Source organism: Lepus europaeus, chromosome 9 (assembly GCF_033115175.1).
Source record: "Lepus europaeus isolate LE1 chromosome 9, mLepTim1.pri, whole genome shotgun sequence".
In the NCBI taxonomy this organism is placed as follows: Eukaryota; Metazoa; Chordata; class Mammalia; order Lagomorpha; family Leporidae; genus Lepus; species Lepus europaeus.
The window spans coordinates 17,173,578-17,200,444 of NC_084835.1; the positions used below are offsets into that span (position 1 = coordinate 17,173,578).

A 26,867-nucleotide genomic window follows, 5' to 3' on the forward strand; every position below is an offset into this window, starting at 1 on the left:
CAAGAAGGGATGCCCTTTATTTCAAGGCCTCTATACATCACAGTGAATGTGGAAAATCACTAGAGTTCTGTTTATTTTCTCCCATTCTCATCTAGCTCCTAGGCAATCCCACTGCTGCAGTGACAGTGAGAGCAGCAGTGACTCTGGGGTGGCACATAAAACTCCAGGGAGAGGAATGCTTCTCTGACTGTAAGACCTACAGTCCAAGAGCACAAGAAGAGCCCACTTCTTGACTCATTCTATCCTTCCTGTTGCTGCTTAGGCTTAGGGGCAGACTTGGCAGAGCAGGAAAACTAAAGCCCTGGCTTTCTAGTCAGAGGATCAGGAAGGGGAGCCCCTGAGGGCCAGAAAGTGTTGGCAAGATGGCAGAGAAGATACAGCTCAGGAAAGCAACCACATAAAGCTGTATACGAACAGCTAGGCTCAAGCATGAACTCCACACATGTGGACCCGACCATATACAGCAGAAAGTGGGTATGAGCTTGCAGGTTAAAGCTAAGCAGGTTGACTATCTGCTACAATAAGCTCAAGAATATCACCACCAGCAAAAATAACATCCTCCACAGGATTCACCAATTCTGGGAGGATATAGGAAATTCCAGGAAGTGATACAACATCTAAAGACATATAAAGAACCAGGAAAACCACAGCTCTCCAAAGGAAAAGGTAATTAAAAGATCGCAATTCTGAGATGACATACATATTGAAAAAGTCAAAGATTTTAAAGCAGCTACTATAATCACACTTCACCAAGTAAGAGCAAACACTTTCTTTTCTTTAAAAAAAAAAAAAGATTTTATTTATTTATTTGAAAGGTAGAGTTAAAGACAGTGAGAGGGAGAAACAGAGAGAAAAGTCTTCTCCGTCCATTGGTTCACTCCCCAAATGGCCACAACGGTCGGAGCTGCGCCAATCAGAAGCCAGGAGCCAGGTGCATCCTCCCCATCTCCCATGTGGGTGCAGGGGTCCAAGGACCTGGACCATCTTCCACTGCTTTCCCAGGCCATAGAAGAGAGTTGGATCGGAAGTGGACCAGCCAGGACTAGAACCGGCACCCATATTGGATGCCGGTACCACAGGCGGAGGATTAACCTACTGTGCCACAGCGCTGGCCCTGGCAAACACTCTTTAAGTGGAAAAAACACAAAGTTCCAAGAAGAACCAAAGGAAATTTTAAAAAGGAAAAATGCAGTAACTAAAATTAAAAACATTCACTCGATGTGCTCAACAGCAGAATAGAGATGACAAAGGGGGAAAATGTCAATGAACTTGAAGACCAATTAGGAGAAACTATCCTATCTGAAAAATAGAGCAGGAAATAATGGTAATAATAATGATAATAAATGAACAGGTCCTCAGGGGCCTAATCCTCATGTCACCAAAGTCCCAGATGGAGAGGAAAAAAAGTGGTAGACCAAAAATATATTTGTAGAAATAATGGCTGAAAACTTCATAAATTTCATAAAAGACACACACAGGTTCAAGATCAGCAAACTCAAAGAGAATAAACCAAAAGAAATTCACACCCAAATATCACAATCAAATTGCTAAAACTAAAAAATAGTAAAAATCCTGAAGGCAGTCAAACAAGAGCAACACATCACATATGGAGGAACTGTAATTCAAATGACTATTGGTTTCCTATCAGAAACTAACTAGACCAGACAGCAGGGAAACATCTTTCAAGTGCTAACAGAGTAACTATCAACTCAGAGTCTATTCTAGTAAAAACACCTTACAGTGAGGAAGGCAGAATAAAATTCTCAGATAAAGAAAAACTAGGGGCTGGTGCTGTGGCGCACTAGGTTAATCCTCCGCCTGAGGCACTGGCATCCCATATGGGCACCAGTTCTAGTTCCGGCTGCTCCTCTTCCGATCCAGCTCTCTGCTCTGGCCTGGGAAAGCAGTGGAGGATGGCCTAAGTGCTTGGGCCCCTGCACCCACGTCAGAGACCTGGAAGAAGCTCCTGTCTTCTGGCTTCGGATTGGCTCAGCTCCAGCTGTTGCAGCCATCTGGAAGCGAACCAGCAGATGGAAGACATTTCTCTGTCTCTCCCTCTCACTGTCTATAACTCTACCTCTCAAATAAATAAATAAAATGAAAGGAAGGAAGGAAGGAAGGTGGAAGGAAGGAAAACAGAATCTGCAACCAGAAGATATACCCCTGAAAAAATGCTAAAGTAATTTTCCATAGGGAACTTGGAATTTCACCAGACTTCATCAGTGGACAAACGGCAAAAGTAATGGTAAACACAGGAGTATTTTTCTCTTTATTTCACTACAGTACATGAAAGCAAAAGTTTTCAATGTTAGTAGATATAATATATATGACAAATACCACAAAGTGAGGGGTTAAGAGATATATGATAGGATGGTTCTACATTTCACTTGAAGAAGGAGTAAATATTAATTCTAAGTACATTGTGAAAAGTCAAATACACTTCTGTACACTATAAACCCTAGAGTAATCACTAAAAAGCAACAGTGAGATATCATCAAAATTTCAATAGAAAAATTAAGAACACTATGGGGCCCGCACTGTGGTGTAGCGGGTAAAGCTGTCACCTACAGTGCCAGCATCCAATATGGGCGCCGGCTGCTCCACTTCCGACCCAGCTCTCTGCTATGGCCTGGGAAAGCAGTAGAAGATGGTCCAAGTCTTTGGACCCCTGCACCTGCATAGGAGACCAGGAGGAGGCTCCTGGCTCCTGGCTTCAAATCGGCACAGCTCCAGCTGTTGCAACCAATTGGGGAGTGAACCAGCAGATGGACGACCTCTCTCTCTGTCTCTACTTCTCTCTCTGTATAACTCCACTTTCAAATAAATAAATAAATAAATCTTTAAAAAAATTCTAAAAAAAGAAAACAAAAATTAAGAACACTAAAAAATATTCAAATAATCCAAACAAGGAAAGAAAAATCAAATAAAAAGAAGAATCAGAAACAAACAATAGCCAAGTCCAAACACAACTACAGTTATTTTAAATATATTAAACACACTAAAAGAGATGGTCAGAATGGGTAATAAGCAGTGGGCATTGTGCAGCAGGTTAAGTCACCACACTCTTTTTTTTTTTTTTTTAATTTATTTATCTATTTGAAAGTCAGAGTTATAGAGAGAGAGGGTCTTCCATATGCTGGTTCACTCCCCAGATGGCTCCAACAGTCAGCGCTGGGCCAGACCAAACCCAGGAGCCAGGAGCTTCCAGGTCTCCCACAGGGTGGCAGGGGCCCAAGCACTTGACCATCCTCCACTGACTTCCTAGGTCATTAGCAGGGAGCGGGATGAAGTGGAGCAGCCAGGACACAAACCGGCGCCCATATGGGATGCAGGCATTCCAGTCGGCTGCATTACCTGCTATGCCACAACCCCAGCTGCAATAAATAACTCCTAAAAAAAAAAAAAGACTCATCTATTTGCTACCTTAAACAGAAATCCACTTAAATATAATGATACGGATAGATTAACAGTAAAAGTACTGAAAATTATACACCATGTAAAAATTAAGAAAAGCTGGAGTTGCTATATTCAGATCAAAATTTCCGAGAAAGGAAAATTACTAGGAATAGAAAGGGTCATTACATACATAGTAACAGAAGATCGGTTCAATAAGACAACAACCAAAAATGTGTATTTACCTACTTAACAAAAGAGCCTCAGAATAAGTGAGGCTAGGGGCTGGCACTGTGTCACAGCGGGTTAACTCCCTGGCCAGAAGCAATGGCATCCATATGGGCGCCGGTTCAAGACCCAGCTGCTCCATTTCCTATCGGGCACTCTGCTATGGCTTGGGCAAACAGTGGAGGATGGCCCAAGTCCTTGGGCCCCTGCACCCATGTGGGAGACCCAGAAGAAGCTCCTGGCTCCCGGCTTCGTAACAGCCCAGCTCCAGCCATTGCAGCCATCTGGGGAGTGAACCAGTGGATAGAACACCTCTCTCTCTCTGCCTCTACCTCTAACTCTCTGTAGCTCTGCCTTTCAAATAAAATAAATCTTTAAAAAAAACTATGGATTTCAAAGTTTTTTTTTTCACCAAATAAATTTATCTTTTAATTCCACTTTCCATGAACTTTCTGAAATATTCTTATATGTACTAACGGTTAAATCCAACAAAGCAAGACATTTCACTTCATATAACCGAAGTGACCCTTAAATCAATAGTGGGTCAATTATCCAGTATTTATCAAAAAATTCTAGAGACTGAACTATATACAACTCAACGGGCTCAACCAGGCACAATGTAAGCATTCCTTGTTTTACACAGGATTCAGTGTCTTCAGGTGTGCTAGTCCACTATTCTGGAGATTTCAGAACACTGGTCATCTGGGGGGTGGCAACGTGGCTTAGCAGGTAAAGCTGCTGACTGCAGTGCTGGCATCCCATATGTGCAGTGGTTCGAGTCCTGGCTGCTCCACTTCCAATCCCGCTCTCTGCTATGGCCTGCAAAAGCAGTGGAAGATGGTCCAAGTCCTTGGGCTCCTGCACCCACGTGGGAGACTTGGAAGAAGCTCCTGGTTCCTGGCTTTGTATTGGTGCAGCTCCGGCCTTTGCAGCCAACTGGGGAGCGAACCAGTGGATGGAAGACCTCTCTCTCTCTGCCTCTCCTCTCTCTGTGTAACTATGACTTTCAAATAAATATTAAAAAAAAAAACACTGGTCATCTGCAAATCTAGGATTTGAACATGTACTTGGCATGGCAACAGAGCCTTTGTTGATTTCTATTTTTCAGGCATCTGCTATTTTTAATCCTTACAAAAAACAAAAAATAAAAAATTATTATCTGAAGCACCTGAGTTTTTTTCTTAGCAAAAAAAAAAAAAAAACCCACACACAAGAAGAGCCATCAAGACTCAACATGAAAGGTAACAAAATGAACAAGCTCACCTCATTCCTTCCCTCCTATTCCCTTTAACAACTTCCTAGCAGGCCACTGCCCAGCTCTCTCTTCCCTATCTGGGCTCCTTGCTGGCCTGAAACATGCCAAGTGCACTCCGGCTCAGGACCTGTGTGAAATGTTTCCCCTGTCAGGGACGCTCTTCTCAAACACTGCCTCCACCCAGCTCACCTCAGCACCTTCCAGCCAACTACTTAAACACCAGCATCTCAAAATACGGCCTTGGCTGACCGACTTATTACAACAGTCCAAGCCACAGCATTTCCCCCCATTTCTACTGCCATCTCCCCCCCGATAGAATATGCACTATAAAAGGAGAGCCTTTGTTTTATTCATTGCTTTATCTCCGGAGCCTGGAACGGCAGCAGTCGTCTCTAACTGAACCTCCAGTCACAGCTAGGAACAACAAAAGAAAACAGTCTGGAACCCTGAGATCACTACCCCTTTGAATCAAACAATTGCCCTTTGGCGGGGGGTGGGGGGTGGGTGGGGGAACGTTTTATTTTCAAGCAGATGCAATAATGCATGGGGGGGGGGTGCGGGTGGGGGCGGGATTCCCTACACACGAGAACGTGAACGCTAAAGCGCACACAGGCCACCACTCGGCTGCCACAGGGACCAAGGAAGCCTGGCTGAAGATCCTCGAGGGAAAACACAAGAGGGGCCAAGGCACTAAGGAGACAGAGTGATCGGAAAATACGGAACATGCGAGTCCAAACTTCAAAGTACGGGGCAAGAGACCAGCAATCGGAACTGCAAGTGCCTCCACAGGGAGGAGGGAAAGTCCAGAAAGGGCTGCACCCCCTTTTTCTTGGCGCCAGGCTGGGTCTGAGCACTCAGCTCCCAGGTGCTGGGGGGGGAGGGGGGGATGTGGGGCTTGGGAAGAAGAGGCCCGGGCTCCCCACAGCGGGTGCAGGAGGGGGTGTGCCCGGGACACCCTCCTCGCCAGCGATTTCCTCAGGAGAAAAAAGGGACGCTGACTGTGCCTCTCCGCTCCCAAAAAGGCCCGGGGGAGGGCTGACGAGGGGTGACCCCTCCCCCTCGCCAGAGCAAGCCCAGGCCCCCGGCAGCGCTCCCCAGCCTCCGGCTCACCCGGCTCCCGGTTGATCTCGATGTCGAAGTGGCACTGCGGCCGGTCCTGCGCCCCCATCGCGACCGAGGTGGCGGCAAGAGCTGGGAGAGAGGGAGAGTACAGCGGTCAGGGCGGGGGCTGGGGCGGGGCCGGGGCGGGGCCCGCGCCGCGATCGCCCGGCGCCGGCCTGTCGCCCACAGCGCAGGCGGCGGCCGCGACCCGGATCCCGGCCCGCCCGGGGGCCGCCGGCGGCCGCGCAGCGTGCACAGGCATCCGGGAGAGCGCTTCACCTGGCTGGCCTCCAGCCTGAACGGCTCCCCGTGCGCAGAGGAGATAGCACCACCGCCGCCGCCAGAACCCAACGCCACTAACGGAACGCCACCTCCTCCTCCTCCCGGCCCGGCCTCCCAGTGCCACGCTAAGCCCCGCGAGATCGGGACAAATACCGCGAGAGCACAGCCTCGGAGGGGGCGGTTAACCGAAGGGGGCGGTGGAGTCGGGGGTGGGGCGGGAGGTGCGCCCCGGTGGGCGTGTCCGGTAGCTCCAGCCGCGTGCTCCGATACTTGCGCGCTTCCTTTTTGCCCCGCCCTCTGGAGTCAATCACCCAATCGGGGAACCTTGGGTACGCCTGCGCTCGCTACGCCACCGCGCAGTTTGGGCTGTGGGCGTGCGCCCGTTTCGTGGTATCGCGAGACTTTCTCGTAGTCCAGCGTTGTGCGCCAAGTCGAGGTGGCATAGGCTCCTGTTGTCAGGCGAGTACAGTACGCGGCCTCACTTTAAAGGCTTCTAGCCCATTTCTTAAATGTACTTTTTCATTTTACTGTTGAGAGTTCTCGCTACAGATGATTTGTTAGACATAAATGTGTGTTCTGAATACAAATCTTAGGCCAGACGCTTGCGAGTATTTTCTCCCAGTCTGAGCCTTGCTTCGACCCTGTTTTGTGGGAAGCAGTATTTAATTTCGGTGAAGCCAGCGATGGCTTTCTTCTAGGGTTTTTCTGTGCTGAGAAACCCCTACCTACCTCACGTTTGTGACAATATCGCCTACGTTTTCGTCTGGAAATCTTACAGAGTTGCAGCTTTTGCGTTCGACTCTGGTCTATTAGAACTTACTAAGTATGGGCTTCCATTTTCCTGGAGGGATGTGCAGTTCCATCCAGGAGGAAGCACCTGGTGCAGCGCAGGCCGCGGCGGCCATTGAGGGGTGAACTAAAGAAAAGGAAGACCTTTCTCTCTGTCTCTCTCTCTCACTGTCTGTAACTCTACCTGTCAAAATAAATATGTTAAAAGAAATAAGAAAAAGACTGGGTTGGTCCAGCGTTGTGGTGCACTGGGTTAAAGCCCTGGCCTGAGGCGCCAGCATCCCATGTGGGCGACAGTTCGAGACTCAGCAGCTCCTCTTCCGATCCAGCTCTCTGCCATGGCCTGGGAAAGCAGTAGAAGATGGTCCAAGTCCTTGGGCCCCTGCACTCGTGTGGGAGACCCGGAAGAAGCTCCTGGCTTCGGATCGGTGCAGCTCTGGCCATTGTGGCCATCTGGGGAGTGAACCAGTGGATGGAAGACCTCTCTCTGTCTCTCCTTCTCTGTAACTCTTTCAAATAAAACAAATCTTAAAAAAAAAAAAAAAAATTCTGGTTCTCCAAATACCATCCTCTTGTGGGTGAGGATTTCAACCTATGGGTGAATCTGGGGCAACACACTGAGACCACAGCACTTCCTAAATAACTAACCTGGACTCATCTGCTTCTGAGGAAACCAAACCAAGATAAACCAGTTATCTAAATGCCTTACCCTTGGTGCATAGACCCAGATGGACTGGCGCAGCCAATATGGCTTCTAGCAGCACCCAGAACATTTCAATATTTGTTACCCAAACACACTCTGCTTGTGAAGACTAGTGTCCAGAAACTGTCAGAGCCAAGTACTCAAAGTAGAATTTAGGGTTTGAACCAAGTCAACAAGTAGGGTCAACATAAAACAAGTTAAGGCCCTACCTGGCAAAAGGGGTTTATTGCCATGGTTTTTTCATAGGAATGTGAAAGGAGAGATCCAAGCTGCCCACGAAAGAGGATGTAGCAGAAGATACTTGTGAAAATAAAACCACGCTTTAAAACAGGAGGAAAAAGGTCAGTAACTTAAAAGACCAAAGAGTGTAGTATTCACAATCTGAGATGGCTTCGTTCATGGCAGTTGTCTGAATAGCCATCGCTGCTGCCACAACTCCATGCCTGTCTCCTGCTTGCTGGATCCACCCTCAGCTCAGCTGACAGATCCTGAGTATCCATGCACTATTTAGATATTACAGGCATCCCAAGTTCCAACCCTGGGCTCCAACAGAAGGAGCAGGGACCTGGGCTTCTAATTTTGGGTTCACTCACAAAAATCTTTTTCCTTCATTTTCAGGTAAGTCTCAAAGAGGGAAAATTTTGCTGAATACAACTAATAAAGGCAGAAGGAATAATAAAACAGAAAATCACCATAATGCAATCCTTAATAAGTTTAAAAAAAAAAGGTGAGATTACAATTTAAGTGAAAGACTAATGGGAACTTGAAAATAAATCAGTTCACTTTCTGATGCAATGCAAAGGCAGATACCACTTCCTATGATGTATTAGTGCCAAAAATATTAGAACCTAAGTCTGAATAAGTCTCTAGATTTGCCAGTTTACAGGAAAATGACAGTGGGACGTATTTAATATTATAGGTACAACTGGATGAATCCAGAAAATGAGACAGTCTTAAGACACATGACCTAGGATTTTCAACAAACAGCAATAATGAGGGGGAACTGTTCAACAGCTTAAAGTGGCATCAGGGCCAGCACCGTGGCTCACTTGGTTAATCCTCCACCTGCATCCCTTATGGGCACGTTTCTAGTCCCAGTTGCTCCTCTTCCAGTCCAGCTCTCTGCTGTGGCCCGGGAGTGCAGTGGAAGATGGCCTGAGTGCTTGGGCCCTTGTACCCACTTGGGAGACCAGGAGGAAGCACCTGGCTCCTGGCTTTGGATCGGCACAGCGCTGGCCATGGCAGCCATTTGGGGTGTGAAGCAACGGAAGGAAGACCTTTCTCTCTGTCTCTCTCACTGTCTATAACTCTATAAAATAAATTTTTTAAAAAATGACATTAACAAAATGCAATGTATGAATGTTGTTTGGATGCTGGTTCAGACAAATCAAGACATTTTCTGATGATTGAAGAAAACAATGTTACCTATGATAACCCCAGATGACATTAGAGAACAATTAAGAATCACTACTAATTTTGTTGGCAATGATAATGACATTGTTACATTCCTTACAATTAAATCTATAGTTTTTCTGGAAAACCAAAAGGAACATTTATTATATGAAAATGTTTATACTTCCTTATCAGTCTTTTGTGGAAAAGCAAGTTTTATTTCAAAGCAACCAGAAAACAGCAGTCAGAGGGAAGGCGTTTACAAACTGGTAGGAAGGAGCACACAATCACATGTCCATTTGTTAAGGTCAGAGTTAGGAGTCCCACCAATTCCTGCTGATCACCCAACACTCAGTTGAAACTTCTTAGTCTGAAACAAAAATGTAGCCTTGAAGATGTCCAATGTGTCTGTTATCCAAACATGTTCTCATTTCAGGAAAGGTTGTCTGAGCCAGTCTATTGAGAGATCAGCTTAATTGTTAAAATAAATATTTACACGGAGAACACAGTTACATTAGTAGCCTTCTTCACATTTTAAAAAGAGCCACAGAGGTTTCCTTCACATTTTGAGCAGTCGCGCTGGTAAAGATCCTGTCTCCATGTCACAGGAAGTGGATTATATTCAATTTCTCTTCACAACAGCCAAGTGGAAGATTATTCTGCTTTTGAAGTACCGGCTGGGCTGGCATCTGCAATGGTAGCTAGATAAATGAGATTTCTATGTAACACATGCTGGTACCTATGGGTTAAAAAAAAAAAAAAAAAAAAAAAAAGGAAAAAAATCAAGCTTGTTTTTACCATGAACAAAAAACGGGGAAAGAACTTACCCATAAAGGAGGAATGGCTCTTCCATTGATTAGATGATTCAGTGTAATCAATCTTCTTATTTAACATACTTTGAGAAACATATGCAAACTCTCACCTATTCTTACCAGCTACGTCTGCAGGCCAAGCCATATCAATCAATCTGCACCCCTACTTTATTCTCCACACAGCAGCCTATGTGATCATTGTACAACAAGCCAATCTAAAAAGCAAAACTACTTTCTTGTTTATTTGAAAAGCAGCCAAACAGCCAGGGTTGAGGTACCAGGGAAGAGAAGCCAGGAGCCACAGAAATCCATCTGGGTCTCCCACATGGGTGCTGGGGGATCCAACTAATTGAGCAGTTGCCTGCTGCCGCCTAGTGTGCATTCGCCTCCCGGTGTCCCTTCCCATGACCTAATAGGCTTTCCGTGATTAGGGTCCCCAGGCTCATCTGCAGCTCATCTCCCACAGCTTTCCCTTGGCTGAATTTTGACCATGATGGTCTCGTTGTGGTGACTTGAAGATATTGAGCACAATTCCATCCACTGGCTATCCCAAGTACTTGGGCCATCATCTGCTGGTTTACCAGGATACTAGTTCGGAAGCAGAAGTGGTTTTCAATCTCAGGCACTCTGATATGGGATGCAGGTGTCGCAAAGGGTGGCTTAATCCACTGTGCCACAACACCAGCTCCCAGTGTGGCTTTCTTGAGCATTTCTCCAGTAGCAGTGCAATATTTTTCTATGAAGAAACAAGCTACAATTCCTGGACTAGATTTGGAAAATGTTCTCAGACTCTCTCATTGCGGTCTGGCTAGAAGGCAACTGGGACATCCCCTGACAGCCTGTCCGTGTCACTCCCAGACTGACTTCAAGGTAGAAATGGCACGGAGCTTAGCAGCCGAATGGCCTGAAAGAGGGCAGGCAGCGACCCGTGATGAGAAAGGAGCCATGGGCCGGCGCCGCGGCTCAATAGGCTAATCCTCTGCCTTGCGGTGCCGGCACACCAGGTTCTAGTCATGGTCGAGGCACCGGATTCTGTCCCGGTTGCCCCTCTTCCAGGCCAGCTCTCTGCTGTGGCCAGGGAGTGCAGTGGAGGATGGCCCAAGTGCTTGGGCCCTGCACCCGCATGGGAGACCAGGAGGAAGCACCTGGCTCCTGCCATCGGATCAGCGCGGTGCGCCGGCCGCAGCGGCTATTGGAGGGTGAACCAACAGCAAAAGGAAGACCTTTCTCTCTGTCTCTCTCACTGTCCACTCTGCCTGTCAAAAAAAGTAAATAAAATAAAATAAAAAAGAAAGGAGTCATGGCTCTTTTCTCTCGAGCCTGGTTTTTCCTGTTCTCCCCTCCCTGTCCATCAGCTGGCGTGGCTTCAAGCGAAGTAGGCTCTGTAGCGCGAACGCTCAAGTTCTGCAGAGGGAGCCACGTCTCCCCCTAGGTTCGGCCCCTTCCTCGATCAGTCACCCACGTTTGTCGCGCTGGCTGTCCTTACACTCCGGCCAAGGGCGGGAAGAGGGCACTTACTGGACGCACTCGTTCGCCCGGCCTTTGTTCTGATACTCCACGATACAGCGGATGAGCTGGTCATTCTCTTCCAGGAGCTGAAAGGGCAGAGACAGGGTTAGGACGGCGGCGAGGGCCGCTCCCTTCCGCGCGTGCAGGCCGTGCCGCGCCGCGCCGGCGCCGGGGCTGGCTTCGTTCCCCCGCGCGCCAACGCCCTCCGCACGCTGCGAGCCTCAGCTGGGATGCAGGTCACTCCAGGAAGCTCCCCGCGCCCCGCAGCCCCTCGCGACCCCGACTCCACTGCCCAGCACTGCCGCTCACCCGCTGGATGGTCTCTTGATTGACTTCCGCACTGCCCCTCAGCCAGTCGGGTACGAAGGCCACAGACATCCCGGGGAGCCTGGGCAAAATAAAAAAAAACCAAAACCAAAACAAAAAAACACGTCAGAAACCGCGGAGGGCCGTGCACCAGGGCCAGAGGGGGGGGCCCCACGATTGGCGGGTTTACGCTCTCGACGGTGATTGGACCCACGCGCGACGTCAGCTGTGATTGGACGCGCCAGAGCGACGTTCTACGCCCTCGTCGGGCCCCGCCCCCAGGGCGCCCGGTAGCGCGCGCTATAGCGCTTGCGCAGTCTGGAAAGCAAACCGGGACCCCGGGTGGTGGCTGCCATGGGCGTGTCAACTCTCATGACGTTCAGGCAGTGTGTCCCGAGTCTGTCTGGAAGAGCAGCTTGCTGGGGGTCACACACGGCTCGTGACTGGAACCCATTTCTATGGCTTCGAGTCCACTGGCCGGCCTGCAGGCCTCTCTCTGGAGCGTGAATCCTGGCCACTGGCTCGCGCCTGGCCGCAGAACGCTGGTGTCAGCTTTGCTCTTTGCTGAGGGAGAAACTCCTGAGTGCGCGCCTACATTTTCTTCGGACCATAATAATGCTTACTAGGTTGACAGCCCTTAGAACCTCTCGTGTTTTCTCCATTTTACAGATGAGAAAAACCAGGTTAAGTAACTTGTCCAAGGTCCCCTATCTACTGCGGACCACGGCAGTCTCCCGTGATCACAGGCGGTGTGGCTTGAATGCCCTCACTCGTCCCCTCGCCCCCGCTCTGCCTAGGCTCCACACTGCAAAAGAGGATTTGTTGCAAGATGCCTGGAGGAAGCGGGCTCTGCCCTCCCGCCTCGCAGAGTTCCTGTGATGGCTGCAACTGTGGAATGGCCGCGGTACTCAAGCCCACGGGTGGTGAACTTGGCAACAACGCTGCTCTTACCGACAGCAAGGAGTGAGCAGTAACCAGGTGATTTGGGAAAGAGAACTTGGGGGGGCTTCTGGAGTTTCATTTCCTGGAGGGCTGGCTGTCTCAGAGGCTTGTCTGCCTTCCTGGGGTCACCGTCCACGGTCCCCTTAATTCAACCCCATGCAGGGGCATCGCTTTGGTGGTTGCTCTTTGTTTAGAGGAGGCCTCTGGAGGTCGAAGACTGGGAGATTTGGGGAGCATGCAAGAGATTTGCAAGTTGATAGTGGAGTACTTTTGGAGAGAGAGCTGACTGGACAAACACACAGACTGCTACACCGGGTGGAGAACTTGGCTGAAGTAGGCAATGTACGCAGCACCGGTCTGAGTGGCTGTGAAATTGTTACAGCCCAGGAGCAAATTGAGAGAAGACAGAAGGTTGGAGAGCTGCCAGGCAGATGTGATGGATGGGCAAGGGGTGTGAGCAAATTGGGAAGATTGTGATGGGGGTGAGGGGCCCTGGACGCACCGTTGAAGGATGTCAAGACCGGAGGGAGCCGATAAATAGAACAAAGTGGAGGAACTACTGGACCGGAAGTTCCCACAGGCCGGAGAACAGTGCGAGGACATGTAGGAGACCAGGTTCTGCGTTTATAACTCCAGAGATGGGGCTCCTGTGTGGCGACACCAGAGTCCAGGGTCCAAGAGAGAAGGGCGGAAGAGGCCTGGAAGAGAAAGTGGCAGGAGTTGACTGTGAGGCTGGAGCCCAAGTGGCCAGCAGTTGGAGACGAAGGCCAGGACTTTAGCTACCGCATGTCATCCATCGTGGGGCTGGCTTGCGTTGCACCAACTGCTCCAGTCAGAGAGGTAAGACCCTAAAGGAAAGCACTTACCCTGCAGCTTCTGAGCGTGCACGGCTTCACATCCGAAAGCTCCCGGATGTTATAGACCTGGCACCCATTTTCCTCTCCCCTCCCCCAGAGCCTTGTCTTTAGTGGCCCACGGTGAGAACAGTTAAAGAATACACGCTGAGAGCGAATCCTAGCCTGTTCCCTAGCACGTGCACCACACGACTCTCAAATCTCCTTGTTCTTCTCGCCGTACAAGCTGATCTCTCTCTAAAACACACTTCTTCCCTTTGCCTCGTTAGCTGCCCCATCAGCCACCGTCACCTCCTCAGGGAAGCCTCCTTGGAGCCCCAAGGCCGGGCCAAAAGCTCCTGTCAGTTCTCCCAGAAGCCCTGAGACAGCAGTCCCTGCCCTCCTTTCCTCACGGGTTCGAGCGGCAGGAGGAGGTCCTTGATGGTCCGGGGCCTGGCCCAAACAACAGGTGCTGAATGAGTTAAGTGGATGCAGTCGGCTCCCCACTCTGCGTCCAGCCGGCCCTCAGCCTGGGGCGTGTCCCTTCAGGGCCGGACTTTGGCACCCCATCCAGGCTGGCAGTAGGCCGGGCTCCTCTGGTTGCCTCTCTCCGGCCTCCCGCCCAGCGGCTCAGACTCGGGGAACCCACGCTTCGGGCGTGTCGCTCGGTCACGCGGAGCCGCCACGCCTCCAGACGTGCGTTGCCGTTCGCTACCCGGGCGGGAATCGAGCTCCTGGCACCTCCGGAGGTGAGGATTACCGGCTTGGACCTCAGATCCCCGTGGACCAGAGCCTGGAGGTGGGAGGGAAACCTGGGAGGCGCGCACCCAGGTCACGCCCCTCTCCGTTTGGGTCGCCCCTTTAAGAACTACTTTATTCGCCGCCCCTCCGGGACCGGGTTCTGGAGACGCTCCAGGATTGGTTGGTTTGGGTGCCGGTGTCGCCTAGCAGCAGCGAATGAGGGCTCAAGGCTCGCGCACGCGCATCGCCGCCTACCTGCTCCAGGGCCACCGGCGTCCTGCGCCGGCGCTTGCCCGGTGGGCTAAGGCTGCCGGGGCGGCGGCGGCGGGTGCCCACTCCCGAAGGCCGCCGTCGGGGCGAGGTGAGGGCTGGCCGGCGAAGGCGGGTGCCGCGGGCCGTTAGCCTGGAGCAGGCGGGATCGGGTGTGGCGCAGGGCGGGCCTGGAGGTGGAGGCGGCCGGGAGGCCCGCCCCGCCCTCCGGCCCCAGCCCTCGTCCCGGCCTGGACCCGCCCGGCGTCATCTGGCTTCCCGGAGTCCCCCTGTGTCGCCTTTGTCTCGGCTGCTCCCTAGGGCCGCGGGACGAGCCGAGGCGCGCGCCTGCAGGACCCTCTCGGCGGACAGGTGCGCGCCGAGCGCTGCCCGCGGTGGGAGGAGACGGGGAGTGTCCTCTACGGGAGGGGACGCGTGTGGTTAACTGTCCGCCGAGCTCACGTCATCGAGCGGCGGGGGCCGGAGCCGGTGCACCGCAGACGTGAATGACCGTCGGTCGCGGGCCGGTCCCGCTGCGGGTGCGCACACGGACCTGCAGAGCCCCCACAGAAGCAGTGTGACCTTGCCAACAGGTCCCCGGTTCGTTATAGTGTTAGTGCTCTTACCCCCCCCCCCCCAAAAAAAAATGGGTGTTGGGCAGGTGTCTGGCCTGTTGGTTATACGCCCTGTTCCATACGCGCCGCGGGCTCCGGATTCCAGCTTCTTGCTAATGCAGACCCTGGGGGGGCAGCGCTGGGGGCTCCCCGAATTGGGTTCCCGCCACCCCCGTGGGAGACTCGCACTGAGTTCCCAGTCTCCACCAGGGATGTGATGGGGACGTTTTGGGGAGTGACCCAGCCGAGGGGAGCGTTCTCTTTGTCTTAAAATTTTTTTTTTAAAGAAAAGAATTATTTTGGATGTAAGTCTAAAGGATTTAGAGAAGCGGGCTGTGGTGGAAAGACTGGGCTGCTTTTTTTTTTTTTTTTTTTTTTTTTACTATTTCAAAGAGAAGTTTGGATCTGAATCCCGGTTCTTTAGCCTTGCAGCTGCTGTTTTCCTACCTGTCCAGTGCAACATGGTAGTTATAGGTAGTTACGAGTTATAGGTAGTTATATGTAGTTACGAGTACTTAGGCGCAGCATCACCACTCTAAACGTTCCTAACACAGTGCTTGGCATATCCCATCCTGCCTCGGTATCCCTAGGGGATTGGTTCCCGCTCCCTTCCCACAGGGAATCTGCCGATGCCCAGGTGTCTTATATAAAGTGTAAGGGACACACTCCCATGTACTCTACATCAGCTCCAGGTTAATAACTAATGCAATGTCAGTACGGTATTATTCATTGTTTTGTGGTATCGTTATGGAATAACGACAAGGAAAATGTGTACTGTCTCTTCAGTACCGATGCAACTCTTTTTTGGGGCTGGGAGTGGAATGAATCCTCAGATACAGTACCCAGGGATGCTCAAGGCTGACTATAGTATTAGTTCCTGTAAAGGTCAGCTCCCTACCCTTCTCGGCTCCTAACAGATGACAGAGTTAATCCTCACCTTCCTCTCCACGGCATCCCCAAGCAGCTCGGAGCTTAGAGACTCTGGATTAGGCGACAGGTTCCCAAGTCCTGTGGCTGCGGGTGAACTCCCTAAGGATGATCCAGTTCAGGTGTGTGTTCTGTACTTCGAATCTGAGAACTGAGCCACATGCCTTATGGTGCACACGTGGGTTTGGATATTTGTGTGACAAAACAAACACGTTCTACTGGTTTAAATTCTTGTTGCAGAGCCGGGTCATCTCTGTTCTCTCTGTCCTGCCTTACGGAATGTGGAAGAGATCTAGAGTGGGTTAAGGGTAAAAGGGGGAGAAAACAGTGCGAACAAGAGTGACCCCTAGTGTGGACACAGTATTTGCTGGTAGAATAAGGATAAGCTACAGATGATAGGGAAGGATTTGTGACATGAGGGAGGCAGATTGCACAATGTTTTCATAAAACCGCAAAATATGGATGTTGTGTATTTTGTCATGTTGTACTTAGAAAGTTCCATCCAAATAAACCTTTTGGGCAAACTCTGAATCAGCATTTTGGCACAGGATCTACAAAACTATGTTTGTTGTTTCAGTGTACAAAAATAAGGCATCCCTTAGGCCATTCGTTCATTTGCTTGGCAGGTTGTATTGTTTGTTTGTTTGTTTTTGAAGGCTTCCTAATGTGTGCTTGGAGGTCCATTGGCCTGGAGAAGGAGCTGGTAAGACCAGGAAAGCTGGGGAGAGTATTTCAGGGTGAGCACTCTAAGGCTGCCTTTGTGCTTGTGGAATTGATGATGTTTTTTTCTGGAACTGTGGCATGATTTTCCAGATTCACACCACTGCTTTCCGGTTTTAAACAGAATACTAATTATCCTTGAGCAGCTCTGTTTTAATGAGCTCTGAGATTATAATACCTACCACTTTGGAAATGTCAAGTAGTTGTGGAGCTGTTCACTATATAACATGCCCTTCAGTGTTTATGGATAGATCGTCAGAACCACAGTTAATTAGCAGATAAGATTATTGTGCTGGTGGTGCTATTTTAAAATGACATTTAAACATAAAAAAGAAATATGAGCATAATATAAGTGAAACATAAGGACCTTAAGTTAATTCTTTTTTTTTTTTTTCCCAACTTGTGGTTTAAAATAATTTTAGTCACAGGAAGTTGCAAAGATGTTACAGGGTAGTTCTGTATTTTCTTCACTTGGTCTCCCCCATTGGTTAACTCTTATGTAACTAGTACAATATCAAATTCAGGACATTGACATTGGTATAAAATGTGCATGTTGTACTATGCCATTTTTTTGACATGTGCTGATTCCTGTAATCACCACTGTAATCAATATACAGATTTACTCCATCACCATAAAGTTCTCCCTTTTACTGCCGCTTCATCGTCGCTCTCATTTCCCTCCTGCCCACTATCCTTAAGCTCTGTCTGTCGGTGGTCCATCTGTATCATTTTGTCATTTCAAGGATGTTACATGAAAGAATTTGTGCAGGATGCAACCTTCTGATACCTGGCTTTTTTTCAATCTGCGTAAAACTCTTGAGAGCTTTCCAAGGTGTTGTGCATTAATAGTTCATTCCTTTTTTTTTTTTTTTTTTTAAGATTTTATTTGTTTATTTGGGAGGCAGAGTTACAGAGAGAGAGAGCCAGAGAGAAATGTCTTCCATCCGCTGGTTCCCCCTCGCCTCCCCAAACAGCTGCAGTGCTGATCCAGAGCTTTCTCCAGGTCTCCCACATGGGTGCAGAGGCCCAAGCTCTTTGGGCCATCTTCCATGGCTTTCCCAGGCCATAAGCAAAGAGCTGGATGGGAAGAGGAGCAGCTGGGAAATGAACCAGGGCTCACCTGGGATGCCGGCACCACAGGCAAAGGCTTAGCCTGCTATGGCACGGTGCCGGCCCCAATAGTTCATTCCTTTTCCTGCTGCTGCATAGTATTCCATGGTAGGAATGTACTGTGACTTGTTTGGTCATTTGCCATTTGTAGAACATTTTGATCATTTCCAGTTTGAGGTTTTTATAAAGATACAATGAGCAAGATACAATGCACACAGATTTCTGGGTGGACACGTTTTTATTTCTCTGCCAGGAATGGGATTGATAAATAGTTCATATAATAATTGCATGTTGAATTTTAAAAGAAACTATCAAACTTTTCCAAAGAAAAGTTTGCCACTTCACAGTAATATATGAGAGGTACTGTCTATTTGCACGGTTGCCAACTTTTGATCTTTCATTGTTTTCATTTTAGCTGTTCTGATTGGTATGTGGTCTTAAGTTATATTTCCCAAATAGCTAGTGATGCTGAATGTATTTTCATGTGCTTATTTGCCATCTGCATGTCCTCTTTTGTGTATTTTGCCCATTTTCTGATTGGGTTGTTTTTAGACTGTCCTAGATAAGAGTCTCTTATCAGATGTCTAGTTTTCACATATTCCTTCTGGTCTCTAGCTTGCCTGTTATCCTCTTCATATGGGCTTTTTTGTAAAGAAAATGTTTCAGAGCTGATGAAGTCCAGTTTATGGAATTTCCTCCGAGGATTGTGCTTTTCATCTTAAGTCCAAGAACTCTTCCCCAGGCCATATGTTCTGAAAATTTTCTTGTATTTTCTTTCCAGTTTTATAGTTTTATCTTTTATATTTAATACTTTGATATACTTTGAGTTAATTTTTATGTAAGGTGTGAGGTTCAGATCAGGATTTTTTTTCCACTGTTAAAAAGATGATCCTTCCTTCACTGAATTGTTTTTGCATTTTGTCAAAAATCAATTGGATATATTTGTGTAGGTGTATTTTGTAGTTCTATATTCTGTTCCACTCATCTAAGTCTGTTCCTCTGACAATACCACACAAGCATGAGTCCTGTAGCTGTGTAATAAATCTCAAAATAGAAGCGCCTAGTCCCTTCTGCCTTATCTTTTTTAAAATTACTTTAGCTATTAACATTCCTTTGCCCTTACCTATAAATTTTAGAATAATCTTACTTGTAGCTGCAGATTATCTTGCTGCTGATTTTATAGGAATTGAATTAAGCAGTACATCAATTTGGAGAATTGACATATTCACTATGTTAAAATCTTCAAGTCCATAAATGTGGTATATTTTTCATTTTTTTAGGGCTTTGACTTTTTTCAAGTGTTTTGAAGTGGTCAGCATACATATCATGTTGCTTAGATTTACACATAGGTATTTTTTTAAAAAAATACTGTAGCTTGGGGACGGCGCCGTGGCTCACTTAGTTAATCCTCCGCTTGCAGTGCCGGCTTCCCATATGGGCGCCAGGTTCTAGTCCCGGTTGCTCCTCTTCCAGTCCGGCTCTGCTGTGGCCCAGGAGGGCAATGGAGGATGGCCCAGGCGCTTGGGCCCCTGCACCTGCATGGGAGACCGGGAAGAAGCACCTGGCTACTGGCTTCAGATTGGCACAGCGCCGGCTGTAGCAGCCATTTAGGGAGTGAACCAACGGAAGGAAGACCTTTCTGTCTCTCTCTCTCACTGTCTATAACTCTACCAGTCAAATAAAAAAATTTTTTTTTAAAATATAGCTTTATTGAGATCATTTTCTTGAGTGTAAATGATATTACATTTTTAGTTTTGATTTCCATGTGTTCATTGTCAGTATATGGAAATACAGTCAGTTTTTATATGTTGATCTTTATTTTATTTTCTTTATTTTAAAGGCAGAGAGATCTCCCATCTGCTGGTTCACTCTCTAATGCCTACAACAGTCAGGGCTGGGCCAGGCCAAAGCCAGGAGGCTAGAACTTAGTCCAGATTTCCCACCTGGGTAGCAGGGGCCCAGCGACATGAGCCCTAACCTGCTGCCTCCCATAGTGTACATTAGCAGGAAGCTAGAATTGGTAGTGGAGCTAAGACTCCAACACTGGTACACTGAGATGGTTACAGCATCCCAAGTGATGTTTCATTTTTTTTTAATTAATTAATTTATTTGAAAGCCAGAGTTACACAAAGAGAGCTAGAGAGAGAGAGAACTATCTTCTATCCGATGGTTCACTCCCCAACTGGCTGCAGCGCCCGAAGCTGTGCCATTCCGAAGCCAGGAGCCAGAAGCTTCTTCCGGGACTCCCACGCGGGTGCAGGGGCCCAAGGACTTAGGCCATCTTCTACTGCTTTCCCAGGCCATAGCAGAGAGCTGAACTGGAAGTGTAGCAGCCGGGTCTCAAACAGGCGCCCATATGGGATGCTGGCGCTTCAGGCCAAGGCATTAACCTGCTGCACCACAGCACTGGCCCCCCCAGTGATGTTTCAACTCCTGTGCCAAACACCTACTCTAGATACGTTTGTCTTGGATCCTGTGGCCTTGTTGAACTCACTTGGTTAATTCTAGGAGGGTTTTTTTGTTTGTTTGTTTGTTTGTTTTTGTGAGCTCCTTGGGATTTTCCATGTAGACAGTTATCTCTTCTTCAAATAACAGAGGTTTTATTTTTTCCTTTCCTATCTATATAACCTTATTTTTCTGGGTTTTTTGCCTTATTGCAATAGTGGAACTTCTAGTACTGTGTTGAACAGCAGTGATTAGAGTGGACATACTTACCTTATTCCAGATTTTAGAGAGAAAGCATTCAGTATTCTACCATTAAACGTGATATTAGCTGGGGGCTTTTTGTAGATGCTGCTTATCAGCTTGAGGAATTTCTCCTCTATTCCTGTTTTACTGAGAATTTTTATTATGAATGGATATTGAATTTTGTCAAATGCCTTTTGCACATCAATTAATATGATTGTGTGACTTTTCTTTTTTAGCCTGTTAATATGGTAAGGTATTAGGTAAGGTATTGGGATTTTGGTAACAGTATTTATGTTCATTTTGTTTCAAAGGCAGAGAGACAGCAATACACAGAGAAAGTCTAAGAGAGATCTTCCACCCACTGGTTTACTCCCCAAGTGCCTGCAACAATTGGGGATGGGTCATGCTAAAGCCAGGAGCCTAGAACTCCTTCCAGGCCTCCTACATAGGTGGCAGAACTTGGTACAAGTCCCTATGTTAGTACACACCAATATAGGATGCACAAGTCCAAAGTGACAGCTTAACTACTGTACCACATGTCTACCATTGACCTTAGAATGTTAGGCCAACTCTGCTTCCTAAAAATAATCCCACTTGATCATGATATCTAATTGTTTTTGTTATACTACTGAATTCTGTTTGCTAATATTTTTGCCTGTAAGTTCATGAGGAATATAGGTCTACATTTTTTATTTTTTTCTACTTTTTGGTCTTGCTATCAGATTAAAACGAATTTGGAATTGTTCCCTTGTCATCTATTTTTTTTGGAAGAGATTATGCACAGTCGGTTTTAGTTATTTTTTATTTTGGAGGCTGAGGGAGATGGAGAGAGAGGAAAAAAAAAGATCTCTCGTTTGCTGGTTTACGCCCCAGTGCCCATAGTGTCCAGGGTAGGTCAAGCCAGAAGCCAGGATCTGGGAACGCAATCCAGGTCTCCCAAGTTGGGGCTGGAACCAATTATTTGAGCCTTCCAGGGTCTGCATTGGCAGGAAGCTGGTGTTAGGAGCCAGAGCCAGTTAACTGATCCCAGGTACGCCAGATGGGACTTGGGCATCCTGACTGGCACCTTCCCCTCTAGGCCAGACATCTGCTCCATTAACTCTTCTTAAAATGTGTCATAGGATTCTCCAGTGAAACCATGTGGGCCTGGAGATTCCTTTTTCAGGAGTTTTTAAGTCATCAAATTCTTTTGATGGAAATTTATTGACAGAATTGTTTAAATTACCTATTTCATATTTTGTGAATTGTGATAGTTTGCACTTGCTGAGAAAACAGACCTCTTAATCTAAACTATCAATTATGTATGTAGAGTTCTTGGGGAATTCTCTCTCCTGCCTTAAAAAAAAAAGGTTATTTATTTGAAAGGCAAAATGACAAAGAGAGAGAAGGAAACAAACACACATACAGAGAGAGAGAGAGAGAGAAAGAGGTCTTACATCTGTCGGTTCACTTCCCAAATGCCTGCAACAGCCAGACCTGGGCCACGCTAAAGCCAAGAGCCTGGAATTCATTCTGGGTCTCCATGGGGGTGGCAGGGACCCAACTAGCTTGGCTATCACCTGCTGCTTTCCAGGGTGTGTGTGGGCAGGAAGCAGTTCCAGGAGTGACACAGGGACTCCGTTGCGGAATGTGGGCATCCCAAGCCGCAGCGTCACTGCTGCCCCAGCAGGTCACTATTTTAAGTGAAGTGTAGAAACTTGACGTCCTTTCACATCCTCCTGTCCTCCCCAGTGTATGACTACACACAGGGATTTTCTTTATTTACATAGAGAGAGCCACATCAGACATGTAAAAATTTCTGCTTCACTAGTCAAACATCTGTGGTATGTTCTCATATTTTTGCTCAGTCTGTTGTTCTTTCTTCTTTCTTGCTGCTCCAGGGTTCTGTAAGAGCAGGTGTGCTGGTAATGCCGTCTCTCAGTGTTCCTTGGTTGATTGTGCCTCGTCCATTCGCCCTTGAAGAGTGTTTTTGCTGACTGCGGAATTCTGGGTTGGCAGTTCTCTTCTTTCAGCACTTAATGCTACTTCCTTTTGGTTTTCACGGTTTTATGAGAAATTTTCTGCCATTTGAATTGTTCCTCCCCTTCCTCCGAATATAAGATATTGTTTGCTCTTGCTGCTTTCAAGATTTTTTCCTTTTAGTTTTCCTAAATTTGGCTATTATGTGTACTGCCATGGTTTTCTTTGGGTTTATCTTTTTTGGGATTTGTTCGGTCTCTTGAATCTGTAGGCTTCTGTCTCTTGCCAAATTTGGGAAATATTTAGACTTATTTCTTTGAATGTTTTTCCTGTCCTCCAGGACTCCGGGGATATGAATGTTAGATCCCTGAGGCTCTGTGCAATATTTTTCAGCTTAGTTCCTCCTCTTATAGCCTTCAGACTGGATGACTTCGCTGTTCTGGCTTCATGTTTTCTGATTCATTCTTTTTTTTTTTTTGACAGGCAGAGTGGATAGTGAAAGAGAGAGAGACAGAGAAAGGTCTTCCTTTTTGCCATTGGTTCACCCTCCAATGGCCGCTGCGGTCGGCACATTGTGCTGATCTAAAGCCAGGAGCCAGGTGCTTCTCCTGGTCTCCCACGCGGGTGCAGGGCCCAAGGACTTGGGCCATCCTCCACTGCACTCCCGGGCCATAGCAGAGAGCTGGCCTGGAAGAGGGGCAACCGGGACAGAATCCGGCGCCCCGACTGGGACTAGAACCTGGTGTGCCGGCGCCGCAAGGCGGAGGATTAGCCTGTTGAGCCACGGCGCCGGCCCCTGATTCATTCTTAACCCTTCCATTTTACCATTCAGTTCATCTATAAAGTTTTTTATTTAAGTTATTTTTGTCTTTTTTTTAAAGATTTAATTTTATTTATTTGAAAGAGTTACAGAGAGTGGTAGAGACAGAGAGAGAGGTCTTCCATCTGCTGGTTCACTCCCCAATTGGCCACAACAGCCGGAGCTGCGCTGATCCGAAGCCAGGAGCTTCCTCCTGGTCTCCCACGTGGGTTCAGAGGCCCAAGGACTTGGGCCATCTTCTTACTGCTTTCCCAGGCCATAGCAGAGAGCTGGATAGGAAGAGGAGCAGCCGGGACTAGAACCGGCACCCATATGGGATGCTGGTGCTTCAGGCCAGGGCGTTAACCCGCTGCACCACAGCACTGGCCCAAATAAGTCAATCTTTAAGACAAAAATAACCAGGGACTGGCACTGTGGTACAGCAGGTTAACGCCCTGGCCTGAAGCACCAGCATCCCATATGGGTGCCGGTTCTAGTCCCGGCTGCTCCTCTTCCTATCCAGCTCTCTGCTATGGCCTGGGAAAGCAGTAAGAAGATGGCCCAAGTCCTTGGGCCTCTGAACCCACGTGGGAGACCAGGAGGAAGCTCCTGGCTCCTGGCTTCGGAATGGCACAGCTCCGGCCGTTGCAGCCAATTGGAGAGTGAACCAGCAGATGGAAGGACTCTCTATCTCTCTTTCTCTGCCTCTCTTCTCTCTGTGTAACTCTGACTCTCAAATAAATTAATAAATCTTTTAAAAAAAATGACTTATTTAAAAATCAGAGAGATACCTTCCATCTCCTAATTCACTCTCCAAATGGTTGCAATAGCCATGTCTGAGCCAGGCCGAATCCAGAAGCCAGGAACTCCATCCTGGTCTCCCTCGTGAACCATCTTCTGCCGTCTTCTCAGGCACATTAGCAGGAAGCTAGAGTGGCAGCTGGGCAGCTGGGACCTGAGCTGGCACTCTGATATGGGATGCAAGAGTCACAAGTTGCTGCTTACCTGCTGTGCCACAACACTGACCTCTAAAGTTGTTTTCAAGTCAAAATTGTTAAACATTATTGATTGATTGTTTGAACTTATTTAAGAGGGATAAAGACAAAGTGAGACATAGTGAAAGAGATGGACAAAGATCCCCATCCAGTGGTTCATTCCCCAAATATCTGAGACGGCTGGGTTTGGTCCTGGGCAAAGTCAGGAGCCTGGAATTCATGTGGGTGGCAGGGAAGCAAGTACTTGAGGCATCGCCTGCTGCCTCCTAGGGTGTGCACTAAGAGGAAGGCAGAGGGGGTGCTGCTGTGGCGCAGTAAGTTAATCTTCCACCTGTGGTGCCGGCATCCCATATGGGCACCAGTTCTAGTCCTGGCTGCTCCTCTTCCACTCCAGCTCTCTGCTGTGGCCTGGGAAAGCAGTAGAGGATGGCCCAAGTGCTTGGGAGACCGTGGGAGACCATAAGAGGCTCCTGGCTTCTGATCAGCACCGCTCCAGCTGTTACAGCCATTTGGGGAGTGAACCAGTGGAAGGAAGATCTTTCAGTCTGTCTCTCCCTCTCACTGTCTGCAGCTCTACCTCTCAAGTAAATAAATAAAATAAAAAAAACTAAACAAAAAAAAAAAAAAAAAAAAAGAAGGCAGAAACAGGAACTGAACCAGGACACAAACCCAAGCACTCAGATATGACATGCAACATCCCAAATAGTATCTTAACTACTAGGCCAAATGCCTGCCCCTAAAATTTTTTTATTTTTAAAATTTTAATTTTTTTCTATGTGTATTGTTTCTTTGCTGAGACTTTTTATTTTTAATTTCTTTTGTGTCCATAATTTCTCACTAAAGTATTTTCATGGTGTCTGCTTTAAAGATAATTCTAACATCTCTACCATGCGGGTGCTGGCGTCAGTTGTGATTCTCGTGGTTCTTAGAATGCCCAGTGGTTTTTCTGTTGGAACTTAGTGTGGATATTATGAGCTCTGGATCTTACTAAAACCTTCTGTTCAGCTGGCCTTTGTTGACACCACTCTGGGAGGGGAAGTAAGCATACTGTCTCATTACTACCAAGTGGGAGCAAAGGCCTAGGTTCCCCATGTGGACATTCTGGGGGACAGGGGCTATTCATCATGGCTGGACAGAGACAGGACTTCCATCTCCCAGTGACGTAGTGGGTGGGGTGCTCATTATTTTCCGGTAACTCCCTCCTGGGCCTTGTCTGGCTCTCCCCCAGCAAGCTGGGAGGTGGGGGATGGAAACCTGGGTACCATGGGCTGAGGGTGGAAGTCTTGGCCTCGACTTGTGGGTTTGTGGTGGCTGCTGTTTGCTCTGTGACGTTTGGCTAGGGTAGAGTGGTTTTCATGTAAAGTTTTCTGTCGCCATGCTTAGTTCTTTGCTGAGAACGGGATGTTGTTGTTTTGTGGCTTTCTGGGGGTGTTCCAGTGTTAACTTCTCCAACACTATATCCCGGATCAGTGGGGCAAGAAGAAAACCCAGAAGACTCACAGCCGTGTCATTCCTCAGGTCGCAAGGTCCCTGGCCACTGTGCTTTCTCCCTGTGTTCCAGGATCTTCTCACATTTATTCTGTATGTATTCAGTGTGTAGGGGTTTTAGTTGTTTTTAGTGGGAGGAGCAGGGAAAGGTGCTTCTTTCCAGAAACAGAAATTCATATCGTTTGCTTATTTTCATTTTATTTGTAAGGCTGAAAGGCAGTGAGAGAGGCTAACGGGCACAGAACTTCTGCCTGCTGGTTCATTTCCCAAACACCTGCTTGTCAGGACTGGGCCAGACAGAAGCCAGGAGGCCAGAATGCCATTCAGGTTTCCTGTCTGGGTGGCAGGGGCCCGGGTACTTGAACTCTATCTCTGCTGCCTCCTAACTTGTGTGGTGCACGTTAGCAGGAAACTGGATGGGAATCAGAGTAGCCAGATACGAAATGCAGGTATCCCAAGCTGTGCCTTAACCACTGGCCCAAATACCCACTCCCAGGACATTCATTCTTTTTTGACCAGTGGTTAGATCTCTTTTACAAATACAGGCTGTCTCATAGTAACTTATAGCCTGAATTTGCAACCTTCAAATTCCCATAAAGATGATCCTTTTGTCCACCTTTTTTTTTTTTTTTAAAGATTTATTTATTTGTTTGAAAGGCAGAGTTACAGAGAGAAAGAGAGAGAAAGTCTTCCATCTGCTGGTTCACTTCCATCCATTGGTTTACTCCACAACAGCAGGGGGTGAGCCAGTCCGAAGCCTGGAGCCAGGAGCTTCTTCTGGGTCTCCCACGCAGGTGCAGGGGCTCAAGTACTCGGGTCATCTTCCATTGCTTTCCTAGGCCATAGCAGAGCGCTGGATCGGAAGTGGAGTGCCGGGTTGATCATGCTTTACCTGCTATGCCACGGCGCTGGCCCCCCTTCCTCCCCTTTTAGGTATATTTTTTTAAGAAATCAAAATTCATTGTCACAAAAGAAAAGAAGAAATGTCCAGGGTGTTGTCTCCCCTCTGACTCCTCCACGGCAGTGTAAAAT

The 26,867-nt window shown here is 47.9% G+C and overlaps 3 protein-coding genes across 14 annotated transcripts in view; 1 reads left to right on the forward strand and 2 right to left on the reverse strand.

The window, feature by feature from the left end:
• The window catches only part of NKTR (natural killer cell triggering receptor), a 46,910-nt gene extending 40,539 nt beyond the window's left edge, over window positions 1–6,371 (reverse strand). For both annotated transcript variants that reach the window (XM_062200627.1, XM_062200628.1), the window contains exons 1-2: window positions 6,257–6,371; window positions 5,987–6,067 (exon numbers count right to left, since the gene is read on the reverse strand). In XM_062200627.1, the coding sequence (XP_062056611.1) occupies window positions 5,987–6,044 (58 nt within the window). In that variant the 5' untranslated portion in view covers window positions 6,045–6,067; window positions 6,257–6,371. The remainder of the gene's footprint in view (window positions 1–5,986; window positions 6,068–6,256) is intronic.
• A 2,969-nt stretch (window positions 6,372–9,340) lies between these two features.
• Window positions 9,341–13,315, reverse strand: SS18L2 (SS18 like 2). 2 transcript variants are annotated; one of them, XM_062200647.1, is made up of 4 exons: window positions 13,215–13,315; window positions 11,774–11,852; window positions 11,474–11,550; window positions 9,341–9,844 (listed from the first exon to the last, which is right to left on the reverse strand). In XM_062200647.1, the coding sequence occupies exons 1-4, from the start codon at window positions 13,313–13,315 to the stop codon at window positions 9,766–9,768; spliced, it is 336 nt and encodes a 111-aa protein (XP_062056631.1). In that variant the 3' UTR covers window positions 9,341–9,765. The 2 variants fall into 2 exon arrangements, with proteins under 2 accessions (XP_062056631.1, XP_062056630.1); XM_062200646.1 differs by having other exon boundaries at window positions 9,341–9,882.
• A 76-nt stretch (window positions 13,316–13,391) lies between these two features.
• The window catches only part of SEC22C (SEC22 homolog C, vesicle trafficking protein), a 41,128-nt gene continuing 27,652 nt past the window's right edge, over window positions 13,392–26,867 (forward strand). For 7 of the 10 annotated variants that reach the window (XM_062200640.1, XM_062200642.1, XM_062200639.1 and 4 more), the window contains exon 1: window positions 13,392–13,552. In XM_062200640.1, the coding sequence (XP_062056624.1) occupies window positions 13,499–13,552 (54 nt within the window). In that variant the 5' untranslated portion in view covers window positions 13,392–13,498. Of the gene's footprint in view, window positions 13,553–14,219; window positions 14,295–14,561; window positions 14,648–14,802; window positions 14,908–26,867 lie in introns of those variants that run through there. The other 3 variants (XM_062200636.1, XM_062200638.1, XM_062200637.1) reach the window with 3 other exon arrangements.

Coding starts and splice junctions, on each gene's coding strand:
- SS18L2 (XM_062200646.1), bottom strand. CDS start 13,315: ATGTCCTCGCACTGTTCTCCGGCCTGTGGGAACTTCCGGTCCAGTAGT. Junction 11,853..13,214: donor GGTCTTGACATCCTTCAACG/GTGCGTCCAGGG, acceptor TATTTTGCCCAG/GCTCCCCGGGATGTCTGTGG. Junction 11,551..11,773: donor ATCAAGAGACCATCCAGCGG/GTGAGCGGCAGT, acceptor CTGCCCTTTCAG/CTCCTGGAAGAGAATGACCA.